The 21,715-nt window shown below is 48.0% G+C and overlaps 8 protein-coding genes across 8 annotated transcripts; 5 read left to right on the top strand and 3 right to left on the bottom strand.

Moving 5' to 3' along the window:
• Nucleotides 1-369: 369 nt before the first annotated feature.
• F9C07_2276969 (peptidase A4 family-domain-containing protein) lies at nucleotides 370-5,038 on the top strand (the record flags this gene model as incomplete). Its single annotated transcript, XM_071510218.1, has 3 exons — nucleotides 370-1,166; nucleotides 2,655-3,449; nucleotides 4,246-5,038. 3 exons carry the CDS (start codon nucleotides 370-372, stop codon nucleotides 5,036-5,038), a joined length of 2,385 nt encoding a protein of 794 aa, XP_071363581.1.
• A 1,152-nt stretch (nucleotides 5,039-6,190) lies between these two features.
• On the top strand, nucleotides 6,191-7,682 carry F9C07_1185037 (uncharacterized protein). Its single transcript, XM_071507712.1, has 2 exons — nucleotides 6,191-7,102; nucleotides 7,173-7,682. Exons 1-2 carry the CDS (start codon nucleotides 6,300-6,302, stop codon nucleotides 7,639-7,641), a joined length of 1,272 nt encoding a protein of 423 aa, XP_071363580.1. The 5' UTR covers nucleotides 6,191-6,299; the 3' UTR covers nucleotides 7,642-7,682.
• A 41-nt stretch (nucleotides 7,683-7,723) lies between these two features.
• F9C07_9775 (putative penicillin-binding protein) lies at nucleotides 7,724-9,421 on the bottom strand (the record flags this gene model as incomplete). The annotated part of the gene is made up of 1 exon (XM_041284534.2): nucleotides 7,724-9,421. The coding sequence occupies one exon, from the start codon at nucleotides 9,419-9,421 to the stop codon at nucleotides 7,724-7,726; it is 1,698 nt and encodes a 565-aa protein (XP_041142211.2).
• Nucleotides 9,422-12,393: 2,972 nt separating this feature from the next.
• Nucleotides 12,394-15,797, top strand: F9C07_2276967 (P-loop containing nucleoside triphosphate hydrolase protein). Its single transcript, XM_071510217.1, has 5 exons — nucleotides 12,394-12,866; nucleotides 12,922-13,123; nucleotides 13,201-14,662; nucleotides 14,809-15,474; nucleotides 15,535-15,797. The coding sequence occupies exons 1-4, from the start codon at nucleotides 12,552-12,554 to the stop codon at nucleotides 15,125-15,127; spliced, it is 2,298 nt and encodes a 765-aa protein (XP_071363579.1). The 5' UTR covers nucleotides 12,394-12,551; the 3' UTR covers nucleotides 15,128-15,474; nucleotides 15,535-15,797.
• F9C07_9773 (uncharacterized protein) lies at nucleotides 15,146-15,784 on the top strand (the record flags this gene model as incomplete). Its single annotated transcript, XM_071511938.1, has 2 exons — nucleotides 15,146-15,474; nucleotides 15,535-15,784. 2 exons carry the CDS (start codon nucleotides 15,146-15,148, stop codon nucleotides 15,782-15,784), a joined length of 579 nt encoding a protein of 192 aa, XP_071363578.1.
• Nucleotides 15,798-18,055, bottom strand: F9C07_2276965 (uncharacterized protein). The gene is made up of 7 exons (XM_071510216.1): nucleotides 17,959-18,055; nucleotides 16,947-17,866; nucleotides 16,740-16,883; nucleotides 16,560-16,677; nucleotides 16,434-16,502; nucleotides 16,343-16,369; nucleotides 15,798-16,277 (listed from the first exon to the last, which is right to left on the bottom strand). Exons 2-7 carry the CDS (start codon nucleotides 17,095-17,097, stop codon nucleotides 15,845-15,847), a joined length of 942 nt encoding a protein of 313 aa, XP_071363577.1. The 5' UTR covers nucleotides 17,098-17,866; nucleotides 17,959-18,055; the 3' UTR covers nucleotides 15,798-15,844.
• Nucleotides 18,056-18,789: 734 nt separating this feature from the next.
• F9C07_9771 (uncharacterized protein) lies at nucleotides 18,790-20,301 on the top strand (the record flags this gene model as incomplete). The annotated part of the gene is made up of 2 exons (XM_041289257.1): nucleotides 18,790-18,981; nucleotides 19,063-20,301. The coding sequence occupies 2 exons, from the start codon at nucleotides 18,790-18,792 to the stop codon at nucleotides 20,299-20,301; spliced, it is 1,431 nt and encodes a 476-aa protein (XP_041142208.1).
• A 1,100-nt stretch (nucleotides 20,302-21,401) lies between these two features.
• F9C07_9770 (uncharacterized protein) lies at nucleotides 21,402-21,634 on the bottom strand (the record flags this gene model as incomplete). The annotated part of the gene is made up of 2 exons (XM_071511937.1): nucleotides 21,402-21,525; nucleotides 21,600-21,634. 2 exons carry the CDS (start codon nucleotides 21,632-21,634, stop codon nucleotides 21,402-21,404), a joined length of 159 nt encoding a protein of 52 aa, XP_071363576.1.
• Nucleotides 21,635-21,715: the final 81 nt, after the last annotated feature.

Raw genomic sequence — 21,715 nt, 5'->3', positions numbered from 1 at the left:
GTTGGCCAACGGCAGTTGACGACCGGACATACTCCGTGCATTAATTAAAAGTTCAATATAACAATAGGGGCTATTGGATCAATGGGGTTTTGCACTGAACGCTGCTGTTTAAGCCAGACGACTAACGGGACTTAGCTCAATTAATATGAAACGGAAGCCTTCACCTTTCTCCATAGCCTAACCACAGCCTAAAAGCCGATGCTTTAAAAGCAAATTGCACCCTGTCACTTCGTTTCTTCAATCCATCGCAGAAGATCTGGAATCTTTCGCCTGGACTATACATTCGTTTATTCATTCGCTCATTGACTGGCAGGGTCCTTTAATTCTTTCGCTTGTACATATATATTTCTTGTACTATCTTTTATCACTATGAAATTCCCTTCTTCTCTGGCTTTGACAGCCCTCTTAACCGGCACAGCCCTCGCCGGACCCCACGGCCAAGGCCTCAGAGCTCGGCGTTTCCAGAGCCCAGGCTGGCTCGGCGAAATCGACCTTGACAGTCCCTCCGAAGCGCAAGCTGAACAGCCTAGCGCCCAAGTCACACCCGCTCCCCAAGCCAAATCCAAGGCCATCGCACACAGCCAGGCCCAATCCGAAGACGACTACCTAATCAACGAGAATTGGGCGGGAGCAGTGCAAACAACCGCTCCCGCAGCCAGCGCAACCTACAGCTACGTCGCAGCGACCTTCACCCTCCCCTCCGTGACGCCAACAGCGGCCTCATCGTCCCAAACGCAAGCCGCATCCTTCTGGGTCGGTATCGACGGCGCCACCTCCGGCGACGCCATCTGGCAAGCCGGCGTCGATATCTACGTGCAAAACGGCAAGCCCTCCTTCGCCGGCTGGTACGAGTGGTACCCGGCCAACTCGGTGAATATTGACCTCGAGTTCAACTTCGGGGATGTGGTCTTCACCAGTGTCGAGTCGACCTCTAACAGCGAGGGTGTGGCGGTTATCGAAAATTTGACTACCGGCAAGAATGTGACGGTTACTGCCTCTGCTCCGGCGGCGACTGCGACTTTGACTGGTCAGAATGCCGAGTGGATTCTGGAGGACTTGGCGGTTGATGGTGATGGACTGACGTTTGTGGACTTTGGCGAGGCGACTTTTACTGGGTGTGTTGCTAAGGCGGGGGGTAAGGAGTATGGACTTGGTGGATCGGCTCTGTATGCGGTTCAGGATAGATCGAGCAATACTGTTCAGGCTGTTCCGACTATCGTTAGTGATTCGGAGTTGAAGGTTACTTATCAGTAATGGCCGGAAGGTGGTGCAATTATCTGTTGTTTATGTACTGAGTTATCTGAAGGCTTGTCTGATTCAACAAGTGTATAAATACGTCTGATTGATTTTAGATTCAAGTTCCTTTCATCTGTGATATACAAAGCCTCCTACTTTTCACTGGACATATAAACATAGTATAGGACGCAGGTCCATTCCTAATATTAACTAGATAGTTACTGTGACCTGTCACTCCCAGGCTACCAAAAGGTGTCAGCCCTAAGTTCGATGTTCCCAAGGTACTCAAGGTTGTGAAACTACAGCTGTTAATTTCCCTTTGGTAACTAATATATCTCATAATTGCTATCACCCTGGATCCGACCATAACAACGTAGGGTGTATCGTAGATCAAATAAATATCTTCCATAATGAATGACTAGAGCATACAGACAAATGGCAATCCAATTTGACGATGTGCGGTAAGAAGAGTGACTACCCGTGACTCGGCCTTCTGAGCGGATATTGTCAATAGGATATGATTTACTTCAGTCAAATGCTCTGGATTTGCCGAGTCAGAAACTTCTATGTTGACTGTATCTGGCTTCTTGTGGAATATAAGTGATGGTTGGAGTATTTGGGCTACTGGTATGGGGTATTAGGGATGATAGGAGCATTAGAGATTATGTTGATTGCTTATTGGTGGGGGTTAGATATTAGAATGGACTTGGTTGGCCTTGCTTGGTTTTATTGGATTTTGTTGGATTTTGCAAGATTTCGCGGGATTTTGCGGGATTTTTGGGGGATATTGTTGGATCTAACTGGATTCGGATGGATGCATATGGGTCACTAGGAGGATGGGTAAAGATGGGCAAAGATGGGACAAAATGGGACAAAATGGGACAAAATGGGACAAAACGGGACAGAATGGGACAGAATGGGACAAAATGGACAGAATGGACAAGGATGGGCATTGATCGGCAAACGCCTTGTAGAGACTAGATCAACGACTCAAGGTATAAACTATAAGAAGGACGAAGAATCTGCCACATCCCACTGATTCTGGATCCGTCCACCATCCTTCTTACTCGCTATATCTGTCTTACCTCTTCTATCAATCCCGTCTTGCGGACAGTATCTTAAATTTTCTATACTGTTAAGATGGATATCACATCTAGCCTCGCAATCTCAGAGCGATTGCAATACCTGGAAGGCACACAGTGTCAATGTACGGAGAAGGAGGTATGACGACTTGTGCAGTAAACTACTGTTTTACTTTCCATTCATTTGGTTGCTGGCAGATACTGACGATGGCTACACTAGTGTGTTCGCCTTGGCCACTCATGGCCACATCGGGACTGTGCCAAGTGCCATTACACTTGCTCTGACAGTATGACTGCCAGGCAAGACAAGCAATTGCATCCAAACCCTCCTTCTAGAAAGACACCACCAGATACGCAAGGACAAGGTCAACCAGGGCTTCCACTGGCGATACATGAGGTTCAACAACCTAAGGGAGCACCATCGGGGAAAGCAGCCATGGTGCCATCCTCAAAGTCAAAGTGTGCACGTTATTTTGCTACCCTGATGGAAGCTCACTGGAAGTATTTCGGCCTTTCTTCATTCTGTCAGCCCACGTCCAACCTAGTCAGTTTGTTTATGGAGCTTGAGACTTTCAAAGCCAACACTGTTTACTGCACTCTACAGTCTCGCATTGCTATGGTTGAGCTGGCCCGGGAGTATATGAGTTTAGTCGACGATGGAGTTTCGAGAGGGATGAGTGAGGAGGCTGTCAGAGCCAATATCTCTCGGAAATTGATGTCCAACCTAGGAATGCTAAATGAAGGCACTGCTATGCGAATCAAGGAGGGGGAAAGAGATGAATTGATTGAGGAATTCTACAGAAGCATTTCTCGCGCACTGAGATGGAAAAGGCTTCATGACGAATTTGGCGTCCCTGAGGTCTTCCTTATTGAGGGCGAACCTGCTGCCGCCGATGACGGACTTCTTTCACCGACGTTTGGGCTTAAGGAGACTTGCTTGAAGCTCAGTGGAATGGTGGACATGATCCAGCGGTTGCGAGGGCTGGATCAACTGGCGGCACAGAGGATCTTTCTGGTTGAAGAACTCGGGCGACGTATCAAGAACGTCCTGGGAGACCCGGAGAACCTGTATGAGAGCCCTGAAGGCGACTTCGACTGTTCCGATAATGACGATGACGATGACGATGATGAGTGCATGCCTGACATATAGTCATGCTAGAACGGAACTTTAACATGACAGTACTTGACTTGCCTTACGGCATTGGTTTTTCTCAATAGTGGTTAATCTTGTGTGAGCCGGCTTTGTAGCTCTCTACATTTAGTAGAGGGGCCTTGCCTACCTGGCTTGTTGAGTGGGTCCTTAAAGAAGCTAAGTAGCATGAGGTGACATTAATTGCATAACGGAAACACCATTGCCCGAGACACTAGCTACAGATTTAAATGGATCAATAGACCCCGCTCCGACTCAGCTGAGTAGTAATATCAGCTTACCAGCTTCATGGACTTATGGTATAATTCGTCAAGTGTTTTATATGATGGGCATGTACATCAACCTTACCCTGCTCTGTTGTTATCTGGGTCTAGTTCATATCCTGCGATTCCGTCGACGGAGATTACTCCATAACCGATACTCGAAACGTTATCTGAACGGGGAATTGACAGATAATGATGCATGGGAGATATTGACCACTCTAGGACAGCTAGAGTTCCCGGCCATGTTTCAAATAGGGTTGGAATATGCTTTATTCCGGGTACATCGGATTATGTCCCTTAGGGAAAAATAAAGCTGACACACATATTAGACCTATGCGATTCCCACCATTTCTCGAGTTCTTCTAAGGAAATCCGATTTTGCTTCACCGAAAACCTGGTATAAGCGATATTCGGACACCGTGGCTTTGATGGTCGAAGCGCTAGCAAATCCACCAGCGTCCCGACGCGGTCACGAAGCGATTGCTCGTGTGAAATACCTACATCATGCATATAGGGAATCGGGCAGTATCATGGAAGATGACATGCTTTACACACTCGGGCTGCTCACGATCGAGCCCGCCAAATGGATCGATCGATATGAGTGGGATCAGACGAGTCAGATGGAAAAGTGTGCAATGGGTACGTACTGGAAAAGCTTCGGCGACGCGATGGAAGTCAGCTACGATTCTTTACCATCAGGTAAGAAAGGGTTCAAGGATGGCTTGCAATTCTTTGAGGAGATTGAGAAATGGTGCCGTGACTACGAAATACAAGCGATGCCTCATCACCCGCCTGGCATTAGTGATCTACAGGATCAGCTGATACGGAATGTTGCTCTGAATGGTGTACCCAAGATATTGCACAACCTGGCTAGAAACATGATACTTGTTTTGATGGACGACCAGCTGCGACTATCTCAGCCGGCTCCATGGGTTTACGCTCTAACCCACACTGTATTGGTTGTTCGGAAGTACATCCTTCGATACCTTGTCCTGCCACGCCCGCTGCTCTTTCGACAGTTAAGAGTAAACCCAGATCCGGAAGAACGGTCTCCACACCGAGTACGCATCTGGGAAGCCTATCCTTATTACGTGGCCCCGACACTTTGGAATCGTTGGGGGCCATATGCCTGGATTACTTGGGCCCAGGGACGGCCTCTTCCGGGCGATGATGGTGATAGGTTCATGCCGTGTGGATTCAATACGCGTGATATAGGGCCGTCATATATGAAAGGGAGAGGCAGAAATTATGCCAGACAGGAAAATGTGAAACTTAGAAGAGGGCGAAGGGGACAGTGTCCTTTTTGATTCTAAAAGAAACTCTAGTTTATGGAACACTTGATACATTACATTATTCGTGACGGTAATACTGTGACCTTCCGAAGTCAAGAAGGAGTTAGTTGTCAGTAAGCCTGTGTGTCAAGTCTCAGTTCAAACTAGAGCTTCTTCCACTGATACAGATAGCAGCAAGCTTCATGCGGAGGACTACTTAAGGGTCTCAGAGCAATCATAGCTTGATTTTCTATAAGAACAATAGACAGAGCTGCAGTTAAGGGCACAGATAAGCTGTAAGAAAATCCTTAACTCTATTCAGGGTTGTCTTTGCTAAAACGATAGCGCATATAGTATTCCCCATGAGTCGCCCTTCCAAAGCCCTTTCGAGCGACAATTCGATACGGTACTGGTCCAGATCTGCATGATATATAACTTAGTCGAAAGCTTTCTGGATAAGTCTACCGATGCAGAGCAACGATCCAAGGAATAGAGTTTGCGAGAAGTCTTGTTCGTGGCCGGGCGCAGCTTAATGACCGGGCACTTCTTGAAGCTTTGGCTAGGCAATTTTACCTACATTCTCGACAGGTCAGATGATCAGCTCACAGGATGAGAATGGCCCAAAAGATGAGGCGTGAGGGCCAACAGTGAGGATAGCTCATGATGTCACCGCTTGGGTAGACAGCCCTGAGGACCGGCGAGTATTAATATGTGCTGATATTAACTTAGTAAGAATTACCTACATGAAAAGCGTGCGGTATTAGAGGAAATCCTCAGGCGTATGGATTTGACACCAATGAATGAGGTTCTGTCGCTCCCGCTTACCAGCGCATAGAACCGGCCGTTATAGGGCAACGCGATCAGGTGAACGATGAGAACGATGGCCAGGAGATAGAGCTGTATGTGGTGTCTACAATGTCTGGACAGCCCAACTTCGAGTTTCCATCAGGTTTCAAACGATAGTTGGGCAGTCTTGATCGCACCCTATTGCGACTTGATTCGCTCCTTACGACTATGCTCGCCTTATGCTGTCCACGTAGCGTGGCGCAGCCGCAGCCCTCACAAGGCGATTATGTGAACCTTTGGACTCAGGGTACCTCGTCCATAAGGCCCACATCCTCGCTGCATGTCTCAGATGAAGCACAGTCTATCTTGACCTCAGTATCCTATACAATTCCTCTGTGATGTTTTCCTGGAAAGGAAAGCGGAAAATGAGCTCGGGGAGGAGATTCCGAGGAACGATTCGACCTCATCGAATTATCCCACCAAGTAGAGGTGAGATATGTGCGATATATGAATGAACGCAGAGGTAACACGAACTGTAGATCACAACCCATTGGATGCGGCTGCACATCCATCTGTCATTACTGTGTTTCCCGCTTGCTGTCAGTCGACAACACAGATTAATCCGAGCATGCTGTGGTACAGGGCATGGCTAAGTCGACGGGCCTCACAGCTGTCACTGGATCTTTCGACAGCTTTCCCAACCTTGGCGGAGGCGAATAAAATGATAGAAGGATCCAGTTTACTCAGAGTATACCTCGGAGTTGCACGAATGATGAAAGAAGGTAAAGCTTTAAGGGTGGATGACATCGTGGCACAACTGCAATTGTCCCATATATTCCGTGTGGTGCCTGTAGAGCAGACTTGCTTCCAGCGTGTGCTTGTTTTCACTGTTCTAGGATGGCAGACAATGCTATGGGAGCCAATATGGGACGCGGCCAATCCGACGCAGATGACCGTTGCACAGCTGATGGATGGGTATGAGAGCCGAACTTTCATGGCGTATACTCAAGATCATCGATGCGCTCGGCTCCCAATGCATGAGTTCCTTCTTGGCTTCGGGTATCTACTTCCAACAAAAAGCACAGATCGTCAGAGTTCCGAGAGCTTCGCGACAGTGCATGCCAAGCAGTTCAATATGTCTCTTCTTGCCACAATTGGCGGGATAAAGATTAGGTGGATTGACACACTGGGCGCCCATTTGGAGTTTGATAACCGCACCAAAACCTTGTTCCTCTTTCGGTTTCCTTCTTTTTGCGCCGCAAATCTCGAGAAAGACTTATCGGGCGAGAAATGGGTGCCAGGAGTCATACATGGGTATGTATTTATCAAGTCCCACGCATCCTGATGCCCGTGTCTAACGGCTTACGGCTCATTGATTCTGAAGTTGTACTGCCCCGGCTGGCGACCCTACCAACTGGGCTACCGCTGAAGATGTGACAAGCTTTCTATACGAGGTCCTGCTGTCATATCGCCTGCTTTTCGGGCTTTCGGCAAAGGGCCGACAATTCTACCATTCAATATGCCCATTTAGTGACCTTCCGCCTGACCAACATGATCCTCTTCTGGGAGAACTATGCGGCTCACGCACTCTGACAACAGTATCCATGGACCACCACGAAGACGTCTTTAGCCTTGTTTCAGACTTTCCAATCCTCCACGACCGATTCGAGGCCCTTCAAACACATCTGGCATGCCAGAAGGCACGTGGCCTGATACAGTTATGGCGGGACAAACGAAGTACGGAAGCATGGTATACGTTCTGGGCTGTTGTGCTCATTGGAGGGGTCGGATTGTTTCTCTCATTTGTTCAGACTGTTCTTCAAATCATGCAGGTGTTGTATAGCATTCCTTAGTTCTACAAGCACCTATTAGTTTGACAAGATACTATTGTAACACACAGTGAAACATACCATATCAAAAGCCAGCTATATCATGTTAAGTAGAAGGTTGCTTCGTGAAGAAAGATGCTTCCTCCCATGCACTCCACTTCCACCACAGCCCAGAAATGTGACCATCATCTGTATGCGTAAACTTCAAAATTCCTGTTCGGTAGTCGAACACCTCCAACATACAGTCGCGTAGCCAAGAATCTCGATCAGGTGGAAGGAAGCTGAATCCGTGCTCATTATGAAACCTTAATGTATACTCTTTATCGGTGCGATGATTAAAAGAGACAGTAAGGCCTAAACTGGGTTCGTCAAAGCGAATATTGACGGTTGTTAGGAGATAGACATTCCGATAACGGCCTTCATATCGTTTAAGATCGTGTAAATGACTGTTACCAGCCCTGCTACCGCGTTCACATCTTTGTAAATCTTCCCGCAATGGACGCAGGATGCAGTTATCGAACCAGCGCCGGCTAAGTGCGGCCTCCTTTTCAGCCAGGCTTACTATACCCATCCGAGGTCGTAGGTCGAATAGCTCCTGAGTTAGGATTTGCGCACCCCAGTCAGCAGGATCACCATCAGTAGCTCCATTGGAAAGAACAATGATTGCACTAGTTGTTTCGGGAAAAGTGTATATGGCGGAATTGTAGCCAGGGGCCTTTCCGTTGTGCAGTATAACTCTGAGAGGTGGTGAATCCTTGCCTAATACATAATCAAGATGGTCACAGGAGCGACGCGTCTCTTTGTTGAAGCTAATCATACCAAGGTTTGAAGATGGGAGAGTAAGACTCAACCAGCCTAGACAGTAATGACTCGGATGACCTAGAGCATCATCCAAAGGATGTGGGTAGTGGCCATGGCGGATGGTTGTTACTTGGCGCAGTGGGTTATTTGGAGGAAAGGGCCGGTCAAGCTTCTCCTTATTCTGGAGCTGCTCCCACAATTCGCGTTCCAATATCGCTTTCGCCCATATCAGTAGGTCTTGGACGCAGCTGGTCACCCCCTGACTCGCAAGAATGTGGGTTGTCTCTTGGAGCCATTCGGGAAATGCCAGTTTCGCGAAGGAGCCATCTGATAGGCGAGCATATGATAAAGCTATGTTTGAGTCTGAGTCGAATTTGTTTGTGGAGATGAAAGTTCGGAGCATGTGCAAAGGACGTAGGATGCGTTGTTCTAGATAATCAGGGTAGCACACTCCGTCTGAGACACTCTCGAGCACTTGGCTCGCCAGTGCCGATACATGATTGTTGTAAAGCCACCACCGGCGAAACCTTGACCCATGACTATTGGATGTCGGCAATGCATTTAGTAAATGAACTAGCTTAGACGATTCGCTGATAATTGACCCAAATGGCCCAGTATGAAGCAGCTCATGCTGTGCTATCCCGGTAGCGTGACTGAGCAGATCAATCATGTTGGCGTATTGTCCCAAATCTCGATCATGGACGGGATCAAACTGCGGTAGATATGTGCGGATAGGGACATGCCAATCAAGCTTGCCTTCATCCACCAGGACTCCTACGGCAGCCGCTAAGAACCCCTTTGATACCGATGCCAGTGGATAAATAGTCTGTGAATCTGCCGGCAGACGCTGTGCTTGGTCTCTCAGTCCCACGCTCTTCATATATATGACATCACCGTAATGAAGGACTCCATATGATATAGACGAGGCCCCGCAAATTTTACGAACGCGTTCAATTTGTGCGTGAGCCCCTTCTAGTCGTTCAAGTACCTGGCACAATTCCATCCCGTTCTAGCTTGCTTCTGAATTGACCGGGTCAGTTCTTCAATGTCCGACATCTGATAGTTGTAAACTCTAAGTATAGCACAGTTGATTGTAAAAAGAGCCGTGAATGCTATGGATACGGTCATTCCCATCGTTCCAGACAAATGGGGATGTGTAGAGTAGGCTTATCTGCTGCGAAGATCAACGATTGCATCATACTCAGACAAAAACCTACGGCGGAGCAGTACGTCTGCCCGAGTCTTCCGGGCAAAATAAGCATCTCCCAATGAAAGCATGCTGGAAAGCAAGGGAGAGATTCTGATTAGACCAGACTCGAAGTGCATTATTGCTTACCAATAACATCTGTCTTTGTGCTGAGCGATCAGCTGAGACTCTGCTATATTTAGCTCCATTTACCCCAAGGTCCCATTGCAGACCATCCGTGCCGTACTGGAAATCCGTAGAGTCTTTGTTATATGAAAAGGCCAGTTGCGTAGGGGTTGCCGGTCCATAAGGAAGATACACTAGACCTCAATGAATATCTAAATAGCTTTCAAACAACTCTTTTCTCATGTCATTGTTCATATTCTGATGAGGTTTAATTTGAATGAGGAACTTTGAAGATAGGGTGTCAGTATATGTGGATGATATTCGCTTCCGCTAGAGCCTCGACGTTCTACCTTGCCGGGGTGGATAGATTTCGCCTAATAGCAGACTTGGTAAGGCTCTCAGACACGATTGTGTAAGTATCATATGACGAGTCTCGCATTCAAGATTGCGAGCAAGAGTGGACGGAAGCATCCTCCACAAATGAAAGAAGTAATCTCTGTCATTGTTTGAGAGCAGCCCGGGCCTGTACAACCCATGTACTACATCGTCGGCACTTGCCTGGCGATTAGCTCGGAAATGCGTACATGTATGATTACATACCGTACGGGTAATCGCTTGTATCGCAATGTTCATGACATCGTACAGGTCAATGTCCAATAAATGACGTGGGCTTTATCGTGACAACTTTCTGAGCATATTCATCGTGGCCCAATGGCGGAGGTCCGTGAGTGCCAACCCGCCTCGCAAGACAATGAAAGACAGTGGGATCTAGCCTAGGTTCAACAAGGACAATGAAATGAAGCAGGACATGTCTTATGCTCACCGGTAGACTGGGCTGTATAGGCTTTCTGAACACTCTAGTTGCTTTGTACGTGCGTCATATCAAGTCTGGATGGGTAAGAAGCAATTACCTATTGGACACTAGATGCCCCTGCGCAGAGGAGCTGTTTGTATGCTTCAGTTCGGTAGTGATTGTTTCTGTAGTGCCCGACGAGGGGTTTATCTTGTGATCGATGATTACTGCTGGCTCTGTATATGGGAGCTATAAATGCACCATACGCCGGACCACAGATCTCCCAATTATTCAGGTGCTTGGCTCAGACGTCGATATCAAGAAACGAGCTAACACAGCCACGCAAATTCCTGTCATAATATTCTCTGGGAGGTATGTGGTTTAATCACAGCCACAGAGCGATATGCTGACTGCCACCACGGGATATTCCCAGACTGTTGCTATTGCTTGGGTAACCTTTCTACCAATATGAATTCACAATACTCGGGAGGTGGTGGCTCAGGTGCCTGTGGAGGTTCTGGGTTTCCCTCGGTTGGTGGAGGTGGTCTGCTGCCTCCTGCCATTGCATATTCAGGGCCAAGCACCCACGTGCCTCGTCCTATAGACAAGAAGAAAAGCTCCACGTGTGAAACTGGCCCTACCAAGGTTGGCGATGAGTCCATCGCAACTGAGTAAACTGGGGATTTTTAAAGGTATGCACTCGAATACCGTGTCAAAAAGTCTCTGAATGATGGCTTGGAGCTTAACTTCTTCGTCTCTTTGCAGCTGGTTCATGTCTGACGGCCCGTATACTCTCAGGGTAATCATCACGCATTCCATCAGTGATAATAGTGACGGATGTAGGATCCCACATCCAGCTCGATTCTTCTTGTTTTATTCCTTGAGTGTGGTGATGAAACCACGTCCGAATCCAATCCAATGTACCTATTTGAATGAAGTCTATTAAACGATGAACACTGACGGAAAGACTCACTACTCGGCCGATTTGCACAATTCTGAATGGTCGATCAACATTCGCTGAAGACTCCTTGATGTTGTTGGTGAGGAAGGGGGCTTCCTCATTGATTTCTACTTCAAGATGCTCTGAGCCATATTTTGACTAGTCAAACTGATGGTTTCGAGTCGCAGCTGGTCGAGAAACCCGTCTTGATGGCCATCTAGTCTGGATTATCGCCATATAACCGTAGCTAAGCTTCTAGTGAGGCACTGGCGGAGGAGCAACAAGGGAGAATGTACGCTTCGGTTGGTATATTAATATTCAGAAAGATAATTCTAAAGCAAGTTGGAAGAGCGCTGCTTAGGTGGTCCTTCCCTTTACAGTTCCGCACTTGCCCTAGGTCGATCCCCCGTAAGCACCTTTCAAGCTGGCTGCTCGATAACATTGCTTCCAGACTCCCATGTAATTTAGTTTGTTGCCTTTTGTCACCTACCATGATTGATGGAGGAATGGTCACCTTGGCAAATACTGTGTAACCCTATAATCAACTTGCATGGTGGTGGACTCCGTCTCATACCTAGTCTATCACAAACAGGTCAACTCTTGCGGGACCTCAGTGGGGAATGATGTGTGCTCAGAGCCTTGAGATCCTCCATGATGGTCGTTTAGCCTTGACAAGATGTTCTAGTATAGGTGGCAGGTTGACTTCTCAGAAAGGCTTAAAGATTGCCCGAATGCAGAAAGTCCCATTGTAGGAAAGAGCCTGGCCTATATGGTCTAACATGCTATACTCTAGCCAGTAGGGGAGTTCAGAGCAAAGAAATGTTGGCATGCTGACAATGTATCAGCTTGTATTGTATACGTAATACCCGTTTCTTCGCATTGGAAGGCTGTTGCTACACCAAAGTTGAATGGATTCTAAGACCAGTGGTGGGGAAAAAGAAAAGAAAAAAGAAGGAAGAAAACGGTTTAAGTCCAGATACCCCTCCACGACACAGAGCAATAACCAGGTTATTGCAAACTGAAATGCTTATATCCTCATTCAGATTTCCTCAGACTCTTCACGGCGTGTTAGGTGTAATAGATCCAAAATGGGAGCCTCTTCCCTCAGTCCAACCTCGCGACCACGGGTCTGGAACATTGTACGGCAACGATTCAAAGACAGTTTACATGATGAGAGTGATTTCGAGATCTGCATGGAGTCCTTCTCCCTTGACATCCTTTTGTCACAACTCAAGAGCGTGGCGAAGGCTCACCGAAATGAAAACTTTCTGCTAGCGAGGCTGTCCCGGTTTCGTCCAAGCCTGGTATACTTGAATGACTTCATGACTGTGCTGGTCTTATCGTTTGCCCTTGATGGCAAAGCCGGCGCTCTACTATGGGGTGGAATCTGTCTTCTGCTATCAGTAAGATTCATTGTCCAAACACGGTCCCAAGCTTCTAAGGAGATATGCATTACAGCTACTGGCGCCCTTGGAAGAGATCTTTAGCGAGGTCCAGACTATGCTCGAAGAGTTGATTGCGGCGCTGCCTGGGATCCATCCCTTTGGGGATAATATCATTTTGGATGAAAAGCTGGAGACCGCCATGGTTGACCTGTATACTGAGTTGGCGCTGTTTTGTGCACGTGCTATCAGTTTCATTCGTGTGCGGCGTCAGCATTGTAAGTACCTCCCTGTATCTACTATGGTAGGCCTGCGTTCATCGGTTACACTGGAGCTAAAGGGTATCTCTATCCAGTGCTTCCAATTCGGCAGTCATGGCCGCAGTTAAGTCGTGAGTTCCAACAAGGCCTTAAGCGTGTTCAGATGCTATCCCAACAAGTGGAGCGAGAGACTCAGCGCGCAGCTACCACAGCGGCTCTAAAATGGAACAATGAAATGATCACTCTATTTCAGTCGCTGAGTACTGGCCATAAGCACGCTGGCCCAGAGCTACCTTGTTTTCACATTCCATTAACATTGAATGACCGTTTCTATATCCGCGAAGGCTTGTTGGATCAGATCTCCGGTACCCTGAACCCTAAAGCTGGTCGCTCTGGCCCGCGTGCTTTGGTGTTGTATGGGATTGGTGGAGCAGGGAAAACCCAGACTGCATTGCAATATGCCTATCGTGCGCGGGAGCAATATGATGCTGTTCTTTGGATCTCCGCCGATAGTACCGTTAAAATGGCACAGGACTACATGGCTGTCGCACGACGCCTCGGTGTTCTTCCCGAAACGCAGGAGACTCAGGACGCGTTCGGGGCCATGGCCAAAATGAAGTCTTGGCTCGCAGATACAACGTGCTCCTGGCTTCTTATATTTGATAACGCAGACAACTTGGAAGTTCTGGAATATGGTTGGCCAAATGGTGTGGTAGGATCTATCCTAATAACAACCCGTGATTTCAATGCCAGCCTACATCCCGCATCACAGGGTCTCCATGTGAATGTTTTCGATAACAAGATGGGTGCCAAAGCTTTGCAACGACTCCTCGGGCCTAGCTATGACTATCCGAGTAATGCCCCATTAATAGCTGAGCTCAATGAACAACTAGGAGGTTTACCCCTTGCCCTGAACCAAATCAGCAACTACATCCGGCAGCAGAAGATGGGCCTAAAGGACTTCCTCATCCTTTACCGAAATAACCAGGAAAAGCTGCACAAAAGACGGCCGGCAGCGTTTGATTACCAGCACACAATTGGAACGGTGTGGGAGCTTGCCTTGGAAAAGCTTACCGGTAATGCAGCTGTCTTACAACGCCTTCTGGCCTTTCTTGATCCTGAAGTTATTGACGAGGCCACCTTATGCAACGCCGCCTCTACACTTTCCAAACAGGCCTCACTAACTGACTCTAGTCTAATGTTCCTGGCAGATCCAATCGACTTCGAGGATGCCAAAGCAGAAGTCCTCCGGGCTGCATTGATAGATCGTGACCCACGGACCAAAAGCATTTCTGTCCACCGTTTGATCCAACAGGTGACGCTTTCAGGGCTTTCCCCTGTAGATAAAACTCGATATTTTGATCTGTGCTGTCAGCTTCTATGTCAGGCCTTTCCAAGTTCATGGACCGACCAGGAGCATGTTTGGGTGTATCATGCCTGGAAAGCTTGCGAGAAATGCTTGCGACACGTAATGTTCTTAGCGGAGAGGTTTGCGCAGGTTGAGGGAGGATTGAAATGCTTGGATACGTTTATTGAGCTTCTGCTTCGATGTTCATGGTGAGAGATCTGTCTTTTGATTCTTTCATACACATCCTGTCTTATTCCCTCTTCTTTTTCTTCCTCCTTTTCTCCTCCTCACTATGCCTAGATCCACGCTATTTAAAGACTTGCTAAGCAGAGTGAGTGACTGACTCGCATCTTAGGTATCTATATGAGGCTGAATACTACGAGGAAAGTCTAAACCTCCTCCAGGTCTGCCTGCAAGCCTTAGAACGGAAGGGAGACACGAACTCTAGCAGATATGCACAGGCTCACAACGTGACGGGTCTAGTACAAGTAGATCTTCGGGAAAATAATAAAGCACTGCAAAGTCTGAAAATAGCGTTGGAAATACGGGAAAAAATATTACCACCCACCGACTGGGGAATAGGAGTCAGCATCAGTAACGTAGGCTTCGCCTATACTGAGCAAGGCGACCTGACCCAAGCTATGAATTACCTCCAGCGATCCCTAGAGTTCTGAAAGGCAATTAACTGCCGAATGGTGGACAATTCCTACGCTAATATTGCCAGTTGCCTTCTGCGAATGGGAAAGCCAAACGAGGCTGAGGCCATGTACACTTCCGTTCCAGATGTCCGTGATTTAACCAATGAACAACTCCTGCGAGAGAATCTGCCCCGGTATTCCAGTGGCATGCAGCTATTGAGTATGATACGACAGGCTCAAGGTCGACTAGACGAAGCTTTAGACTTCGCCTCTAAAGTCCTTCAGTTCCGACGACAGAAGTTCGGCTCTCGCTTCAAGACTTGTGATTCTCTTTGCCATGTTGCCAAGCTTATGCTACTGACGAAGAAATCTATGGCTGCTCTGTAAGTTCTATCTGGGCCCTTTTAAGGGATAATATGCTAATGAGAGGGAATGGTGTATAGACAGCTTCTCGATGAATGTATTTCGGTCGCTAGCAGCTTACCCAAGGCGGAGGGTTATTTGGCTTTAGCATATTTCCGCAAGTACAAGATTTACAGAGCTGAGGGTCATGCAGATGCAGCAGAGTGCTTGAGAGACGCTATTCGCGCAAAGGAAATTGCTCTGGGACGTCTTGGAAGTGATTATGACTCTACCCTGGCAGACGATGATGAAGCGGCGTATACACAGCTAGTGGCATGGTTACTTTGGTGATAGACTTTGCATATGTTTATTTGTCTATGTCAATTAACTTTAAATAAATGGCTATAGGAACTAATCAGCAGCTCTACTACTAACAACAGTAGTTTGCGTTGTCTTCAAGATACCTCCCACCACGCGCTTTTCTAGAGATGTTTCACCACGAATGCTCTGATCCATCTCACTGCTATCCTCAAGCGTGCCTCTCTCAGCGTGAGCCGTAAACGATACCGTAGCTCCGTACGGCGTGAGCTTCACTTCATCAGATTGGCTGCGCGTAGACAAATCATGGCTGTGTAACTCCTCAATCCCATATTGATCGCGTATGTGTATCGAAAACATCCGACGGCTATGCCTGCTACTAGTCCACCGACCTGTCGATCTTCTACCATATAGTCCATGTGAGCGCGAGCGGGAATCCGTGTATTCAGATAGTTTGAGGCCTCTTCTGGCAAGCGGTTTGAGGGACGGGACGCAGGCGGTAAGAATTCCAACGTTGAATTGGGCACTAGGGAAGAACGGTAAGTCGTGTCCAAGGGAGACCACAAGTGGCGAAGGGAAAGCGAAACATACAGGCCCCAGAAGAGAATGGAGTCGTTACTAGAAGGAACGGGCGTTAGCATGCCATACACCTATTGGATTGCGAGGTAACTCTTCAGCGTACAAGAAGATATCAGTCTCGTTGGAGTATGCCAGTTGCGCTACTGCTTTGATGATGCCTAGGCCTACTGTGCTGTTTATTCTGTTAGATGGACCTTTCTCTGAGTGGAGATTGGAAGGGAGCGCTAACAAGTAACCGAGACTGAAGACGCCGATTAGATACATACGGACTCGACGCTTCATTCGCAGATTCCAGACGATCGGAATCGGGATCGTGGCGAAGAGAACGTCGGTGAAGATGTTGAAGGCTGTGACTTGGTTGGCGACGAGATTCTTTAATTTGATACTGATAGTCACTTTGGAAACATACATGTATTAATAAGAGCGAAGACGACGAATAGATGAACCGAGTAGCATTTCGCGTCTTTGATTCCTTTATCCCAATATGCTTGCATGGGTTTGCAGTGGAGGAAGAAAGTCATCGCGCCCATGAAGCTGTATGCTACGACAAATGCTGTAAAAACCAGCCATTAACACCCTGTTACATGTATCATTGACGAAGATAGGGCTGGTATACCAATACTTGTCCATAGAGACATGGTGTACCATCGAGTTGGACTAAACCTCAATAGATTCAAGGCAATGGATAATTTGAGCAATGCGATCCCAGCAGCAGAGCAGATAATAACCTGCCAGAACGCCGCTTCATCCAACTTCATTCTCTGCATGTCGTCCAGGAATTGGATGTGGTGGCCTAGGCCATGACATGCTTTGTAGACGTAGAGGATCCAGCCACCGAGGGAACAGAGCTGCGCGAGGTTCGTTAATGATCTGGTACCGCATAAACGTTGACCAAGTTCGTTCGAATTGAGATTGAGCTGAATATGATTACTTGCTCAAAAAGACAATGTAAAGAAAAACACATACCGCCGCAAGAGCTATAGTCCAATCATCGCACCCAGAACTCCTAACAATCTTTATGCGAACATACAGCCGGAGACAGACGACAACGACAGCCAGAACCGTCAATGCCGTCTGTACCCCTATATGATCCCGCGATGGCTCTCATCCGCCGCCACATCTTTGGTGCTGTCCGTAGCTGTCGGCATTTAAGGAGGGATCGAAATTGGTGCAGGAACCGACATGGAAGGCGTGGAAAGTGAGAAGGTACACTCCATCATCGGAAATGCGTAACTCGGGTCAACGTTCTTTAGGCTGTCGCAGGGATTAAGATTAGAGGGAGGGTAGGGGAGGGTTTTGCAGAGGCATGTGCGAATGTCGGAAGGCAGTGTTTACAATTGGTGCGACGTAGGTAAGAAACTAATCAGAGTTTCCCTGCCGCTTTGTGGTTTGCTTAGTTGATGCTTGGATTCGCATCCTTGTCGTTGGTTAGGGTTCTACTTCTACTTGTGCTCGTGGCTGGCTGGGATTTAGCCGCTTCGGGACATCGAGAACGTGGGATCTGGAACATAGTTCGATAATAATTTTAACTCTTGCCTACGAAATGTCAGTATATATGTTAATAGCATAACATGATTGTTTAGACCGAGGCATTTGACTCGAATGTAGTTTTGGGAGAGGAGACTGACCCTGGTCGGCAAAGTAATATATGGCAATTTCGGATGCCTAGAGGTAACCCTAACCTGCCACCTCCGACACCAATGAGAACGGGCTGGTCGAGCCAAGTTACCTAATTTTGGCCCCATGAGCAATATACTCTTAAGATCCTTTCACCGTAAGTTGGCGTCCATCTCGGTCCGAGATCCCCCGGGGCCAATGCACCAGGGTGGATCCTCTGCCATGGCCGGTTATATTCTGGAGTACTAACCTGAGTACGGAAATAGTCCACGGCATGACCATACTGTTCAAGCCCTGATGGTCTCGGAGTCCGCGGAACAGAACACGGTTCATCATGCAGCTGGGCATGTCGAGACATGCTGTAATAGGGTAGAGTAACAGAACTAAAATCGATCCCTGTAAGGGGTTGTTGGCCCATCATAGCCTGAAAATGTCTCTAATTTATCGAACAGGAAGTACTAGACAGGGGTAAGACAAGGGTTTCCGCGCTACTTATATGACAGCTGGTGCCATTGTCTCACCGTACTGACACCTAAAATGTCGCATAACGAATATATATGGTCCAGCGCAGGCCGTACTGTAGAGCCGAAGACACTATGCATTTAGTTCATGGGCCGCTCTTTAGCGGTCCTTCGTCCGCAATATATCGGTAGTCGACTATGGACGAGACTGCCGTTCACAATAAAATGAGATATAGACAGGGTTGCCCCTGTGATAATTTAATCTTTCCTGCTGCCACCTTATGGTCAATTAATTCCTCACATTGAATCCAGCGAGACGCGGTGCTGCCCCTTGCAAAACTCCAATTTTCCAGTTTCTTGGGAAGAGGCACACTCGACAATATGCTGTCTGTGGCAACATCCATTTTTGGCCTCTTGGCTACAGTGCCGCTGGCTGCAGCGGGCTCATCACCAAATGTCCTCTACAAAGACGTTGTGGTTGTGGGTGGCGGTGCCTCTGGTGCCTACGCTGCCGTTCGTATCCGGGACGACTTTGGCAAGAGCATCGCTCTCATTGAGAAGCAGGATATCTTGGTGAGTAAATAAAACCTCGCGCGAACATCGCGGAAACATGCGACAATAGAAATCCTAAGCTGATGCATCTTTAATGGGTAGGGTGGCATGGTCGACTCGTACACGGATCCCAAGACCGGCAAGCCTTATAACTTTGGTGTAATGACCTTCCTCGATGCTGGGAACGCGACAGGCTTCTTCGATCGTTTCGGCATTGAGGTTGGAAGTCCATCATTACTCAGCGTCAACACGGACTACATCGACTTCAAGACCGGAAATCCAGTTAACTTCACGCTACCTCCCATGGCGGACCAGATGGCGGCCATGGCCAAATTCCTCAAGATTGTGGAGCCATGGGAACACCTTATGCAGCCCGGGTACGGTAACTTCCCTGAGCCAGACGCAATCCCGGAGGACCTTCTCATCCCCTACGGCGACTTTATCAGCAAGTATGGCCTGGAAGCCGCCGTCCCTCTGATGTACGAGTCTACCGGTTTAGGGCTGGGCGACATGACCAAGGAAACTACCATGTTCGTGCTGCAGGGTTTCGGTGCCTCTATGGCGCGTGCAATGGTGGGCAAGCAGAACCAACTCGCGCCTGCATCGGGTCGGAACCAGGACCTGTACGATGCCGTCGCGGAGGATCTCGCCGGCGACGTATTGTATTCTAGCACAGTAATCGAGAGCCACCGCAGTAACTCCAGTGTCATCCTCACAGTCAAGAACAACAAGACGGGTGAAACCACCCAGATCCACGCTCGGCGACTTCTACTGGCGATCGAGCCTACCGCGGCCAACATGGCTCCGTTCGACCTGGACCGCAATGAGAAGAACGTCCTCTCCAGATTCACCTACACCAATGAATACACCGGTATTGTGAACAACGCCGCCTTTGCATTCAACCAATCCTATTTCAACCTGCCCCGGACAGCCGCGCCGGACAACTACCTCGCCCTGCCCGAAGCGTCTTTCACAGCTCGCATTGACTACATCGGCGGCGGCGACCTCTTCAGGGTGACCATTGTCGGTAACAGCACGCTCGACACAGCCGGTGCCAAGAGACTCGTCCAGAACGACTTCAACACACTGCTGCGTTCGGGCCGTTTGGCGAAGACAAGCAACGGGGAGCCGCTCAGCTGGGTGGACTTTGCGACCCACGGTCCCATGCATGCCCGTGTTTCTGTCGCCGATGTCAAGGCCGGCTTCTTCCAGAAGCTGAACGCTTTGCAGGGTGGTCGGTCAACCTGGTGGACTGGCGGTGCTTTCTCGGTTAACTTCCAGACAACGTTGTGGGAGTTTGACGAGCTCCTTTTCCCGGAACTTCTTAAGGGGCTGAACTAGGGCTACTTGGGATCGAGATGCTGGTTATTATGAGTGTTCACGAAGCATCTAACACCTCAGGGCACTTCGTGTTGTATTTTATTAGGCTAGCGAGTAGCATAATTGTTGGTGTTTGAAAATTGGTCTGTATATAATATGTCCAATGCAAAGTTCAGTTATACTGTTTTGGATTAGGACTGTGGTAATTTGGTCATGTATTGCAGGCTGCTAAGGATGCCTCTACTTTCTTCCCATATCAGCCCTGCGGTTTTCTGGCGAGTCCAGGTAAGAATCATGAGCCGTACGGTATTCTGAACATGTGGAATTGGTCCCTTTTGTCGAGGACTGAGCATTAGGTTACATAGCGTCTGAATGTTATTACAAGCTTCCCCTTATCCCATCAAATAGTGAAGAGAGCCAAGGATTGTAGGCAAAGCTTTGATAAATCCCAGATTGCATTGAATTTATGCAGCCCGTTACGGGTTATGGTGGAGGCACAATTGTGTGTGATGTCCAGGAATGGCTGACTGCACTATACGGTGAGTATAAAAAGTGACTGGTGGTTACCTCACACTATCGTATGCCACATTTCAATCATTCGATTCTGATGCACTCGTTACCTCATCATTTCACTGAATTTGCCTTGCCACGTATCTCATGGCTTTGTTTCCGCTAGTATCAGTTCTTGAAGGTCCGAGGAATGCCTTTGTATAAGATCCCGCTATTCAGCTCCTAGCGTCTATTCTCGTTCGAGGTCTGACTCTACTCGTTGCATTGGCATTTGCCCATGGATCCAAAAGTTCAGCTTCAGTTCACTGAGCAGCTGAGTTGCTGCAAAATGAAATGCAAGTTCTATCCTAAAGCAGAGATAAATGCAAAGGAAAGCCATTCAGGCTACTTAATAGAACTCGGCGATGTCATCGTTCTTCTACCTCGATTTGCAAATTTGATACGCAACGAACCAACACTGAACTTTGACGAGCCGCATCTGGCTCAAATAGCACCTAGACAACCTTTGTATACATAGGACACTGACCGCGGCTAGGAATTTTATGCGCACCTCCCTGCCCTTGAGACATCCGGTTTGCTATCAGATGAAAGAAGCTTTTTCTGGTTATAGTTCAGAAGCAGTTGACAAAGCACTTGGGTAAGCTGATTCTCAGATTCATCCCATTTTGTAGTGAATAGCTGAGATGTGGTGACTGAACCACTTTCTCCCGAAACGACCTTCGCGACCGACCTGACCTTTAGTAGCTCCTTTGGTAAGTGACATTACCAATACAGGACGACAGTTGGGGCACAGCGAGCATCATCCATACCATAAAGGGGAACGGAACCACAATCGAAGACGCATTAGCTTAGTCTCACACCTATTTTCAATGGTTTTCTTGAGCGAGGAAGTATGCCACAACCAGGACTGGCTGAGGATTACCAA

This window comes from Aspergillus flavus, chromosome 2 (genome assembly GCF_009017415.1).
Source record: "Aspergillus flavus chromosome 2, complete sequence".
Lineage (NCBI taxonomy): Eukaryota > Fungi > Ascomycota > Eurotiomycetes > Eurotiales > Aspergillaceae > Aspergillus > Aspergillus flavus.
This window is presented reverse-complemented; position numbering and strand designations above follow the sequence as displayed.

Coding starts and splice junctions, on each gene's coding strand:
- F9C07_1185037 (XM_071507712.1), top strand. CDS start 6,300: ATGAACGCAGAGGTAACACGAACTGTAGATCACAACCCATTGGATGCG. Junction 7,103..7,172: donor GTGCCAGGAGTCATACATGG/GTATGTATTTAT, acceptor TTGATTCTGAAG/TTGTACTGCCCCGGCTGGCG.
- F9C07_2276967 (XM_071510217.1), top strand. CDS start 12,552: ATGGGAGCCTCTTCCCTCAGTCCAACCTCGCGACCACGGGTCTGGAAC. Junction 12,867..12,921: donor GAATCTGTCTTCTGCTATCA/GTAAGATTCATT, acceptor TATGCATTACAG/CTACTGGCGCCCTTGGAAGA. Junction 14,663..14,808: donor CTTCTGCTTCGATGTTCATG/GTGAGAGATCTG, acceptor CTCGCATCTTAG/GTATCTATATGAGGCTGAAT.
- F9C07_2276965 (XM_071510216.1), bottom strand. CDS start 17,097: ATGCAGAGAATGAAGTTGGATGAAGCGGCGTTCTGGCAGGTTATTATC. Junction 16,884..16,946: donor GTCTCTATGGACAAGTATTG/GTATACCAGCCC, acceptor TGGTTTTTACAG/CATTTGTCGTAGCATACAGC. Junction 16,370..16,433: donor AACGAGACTGATATCTTCTT/GTACGCTGAAGA, acceptor CGTTCCTTCTAG/TAACGACTCCATTCTCTTCT.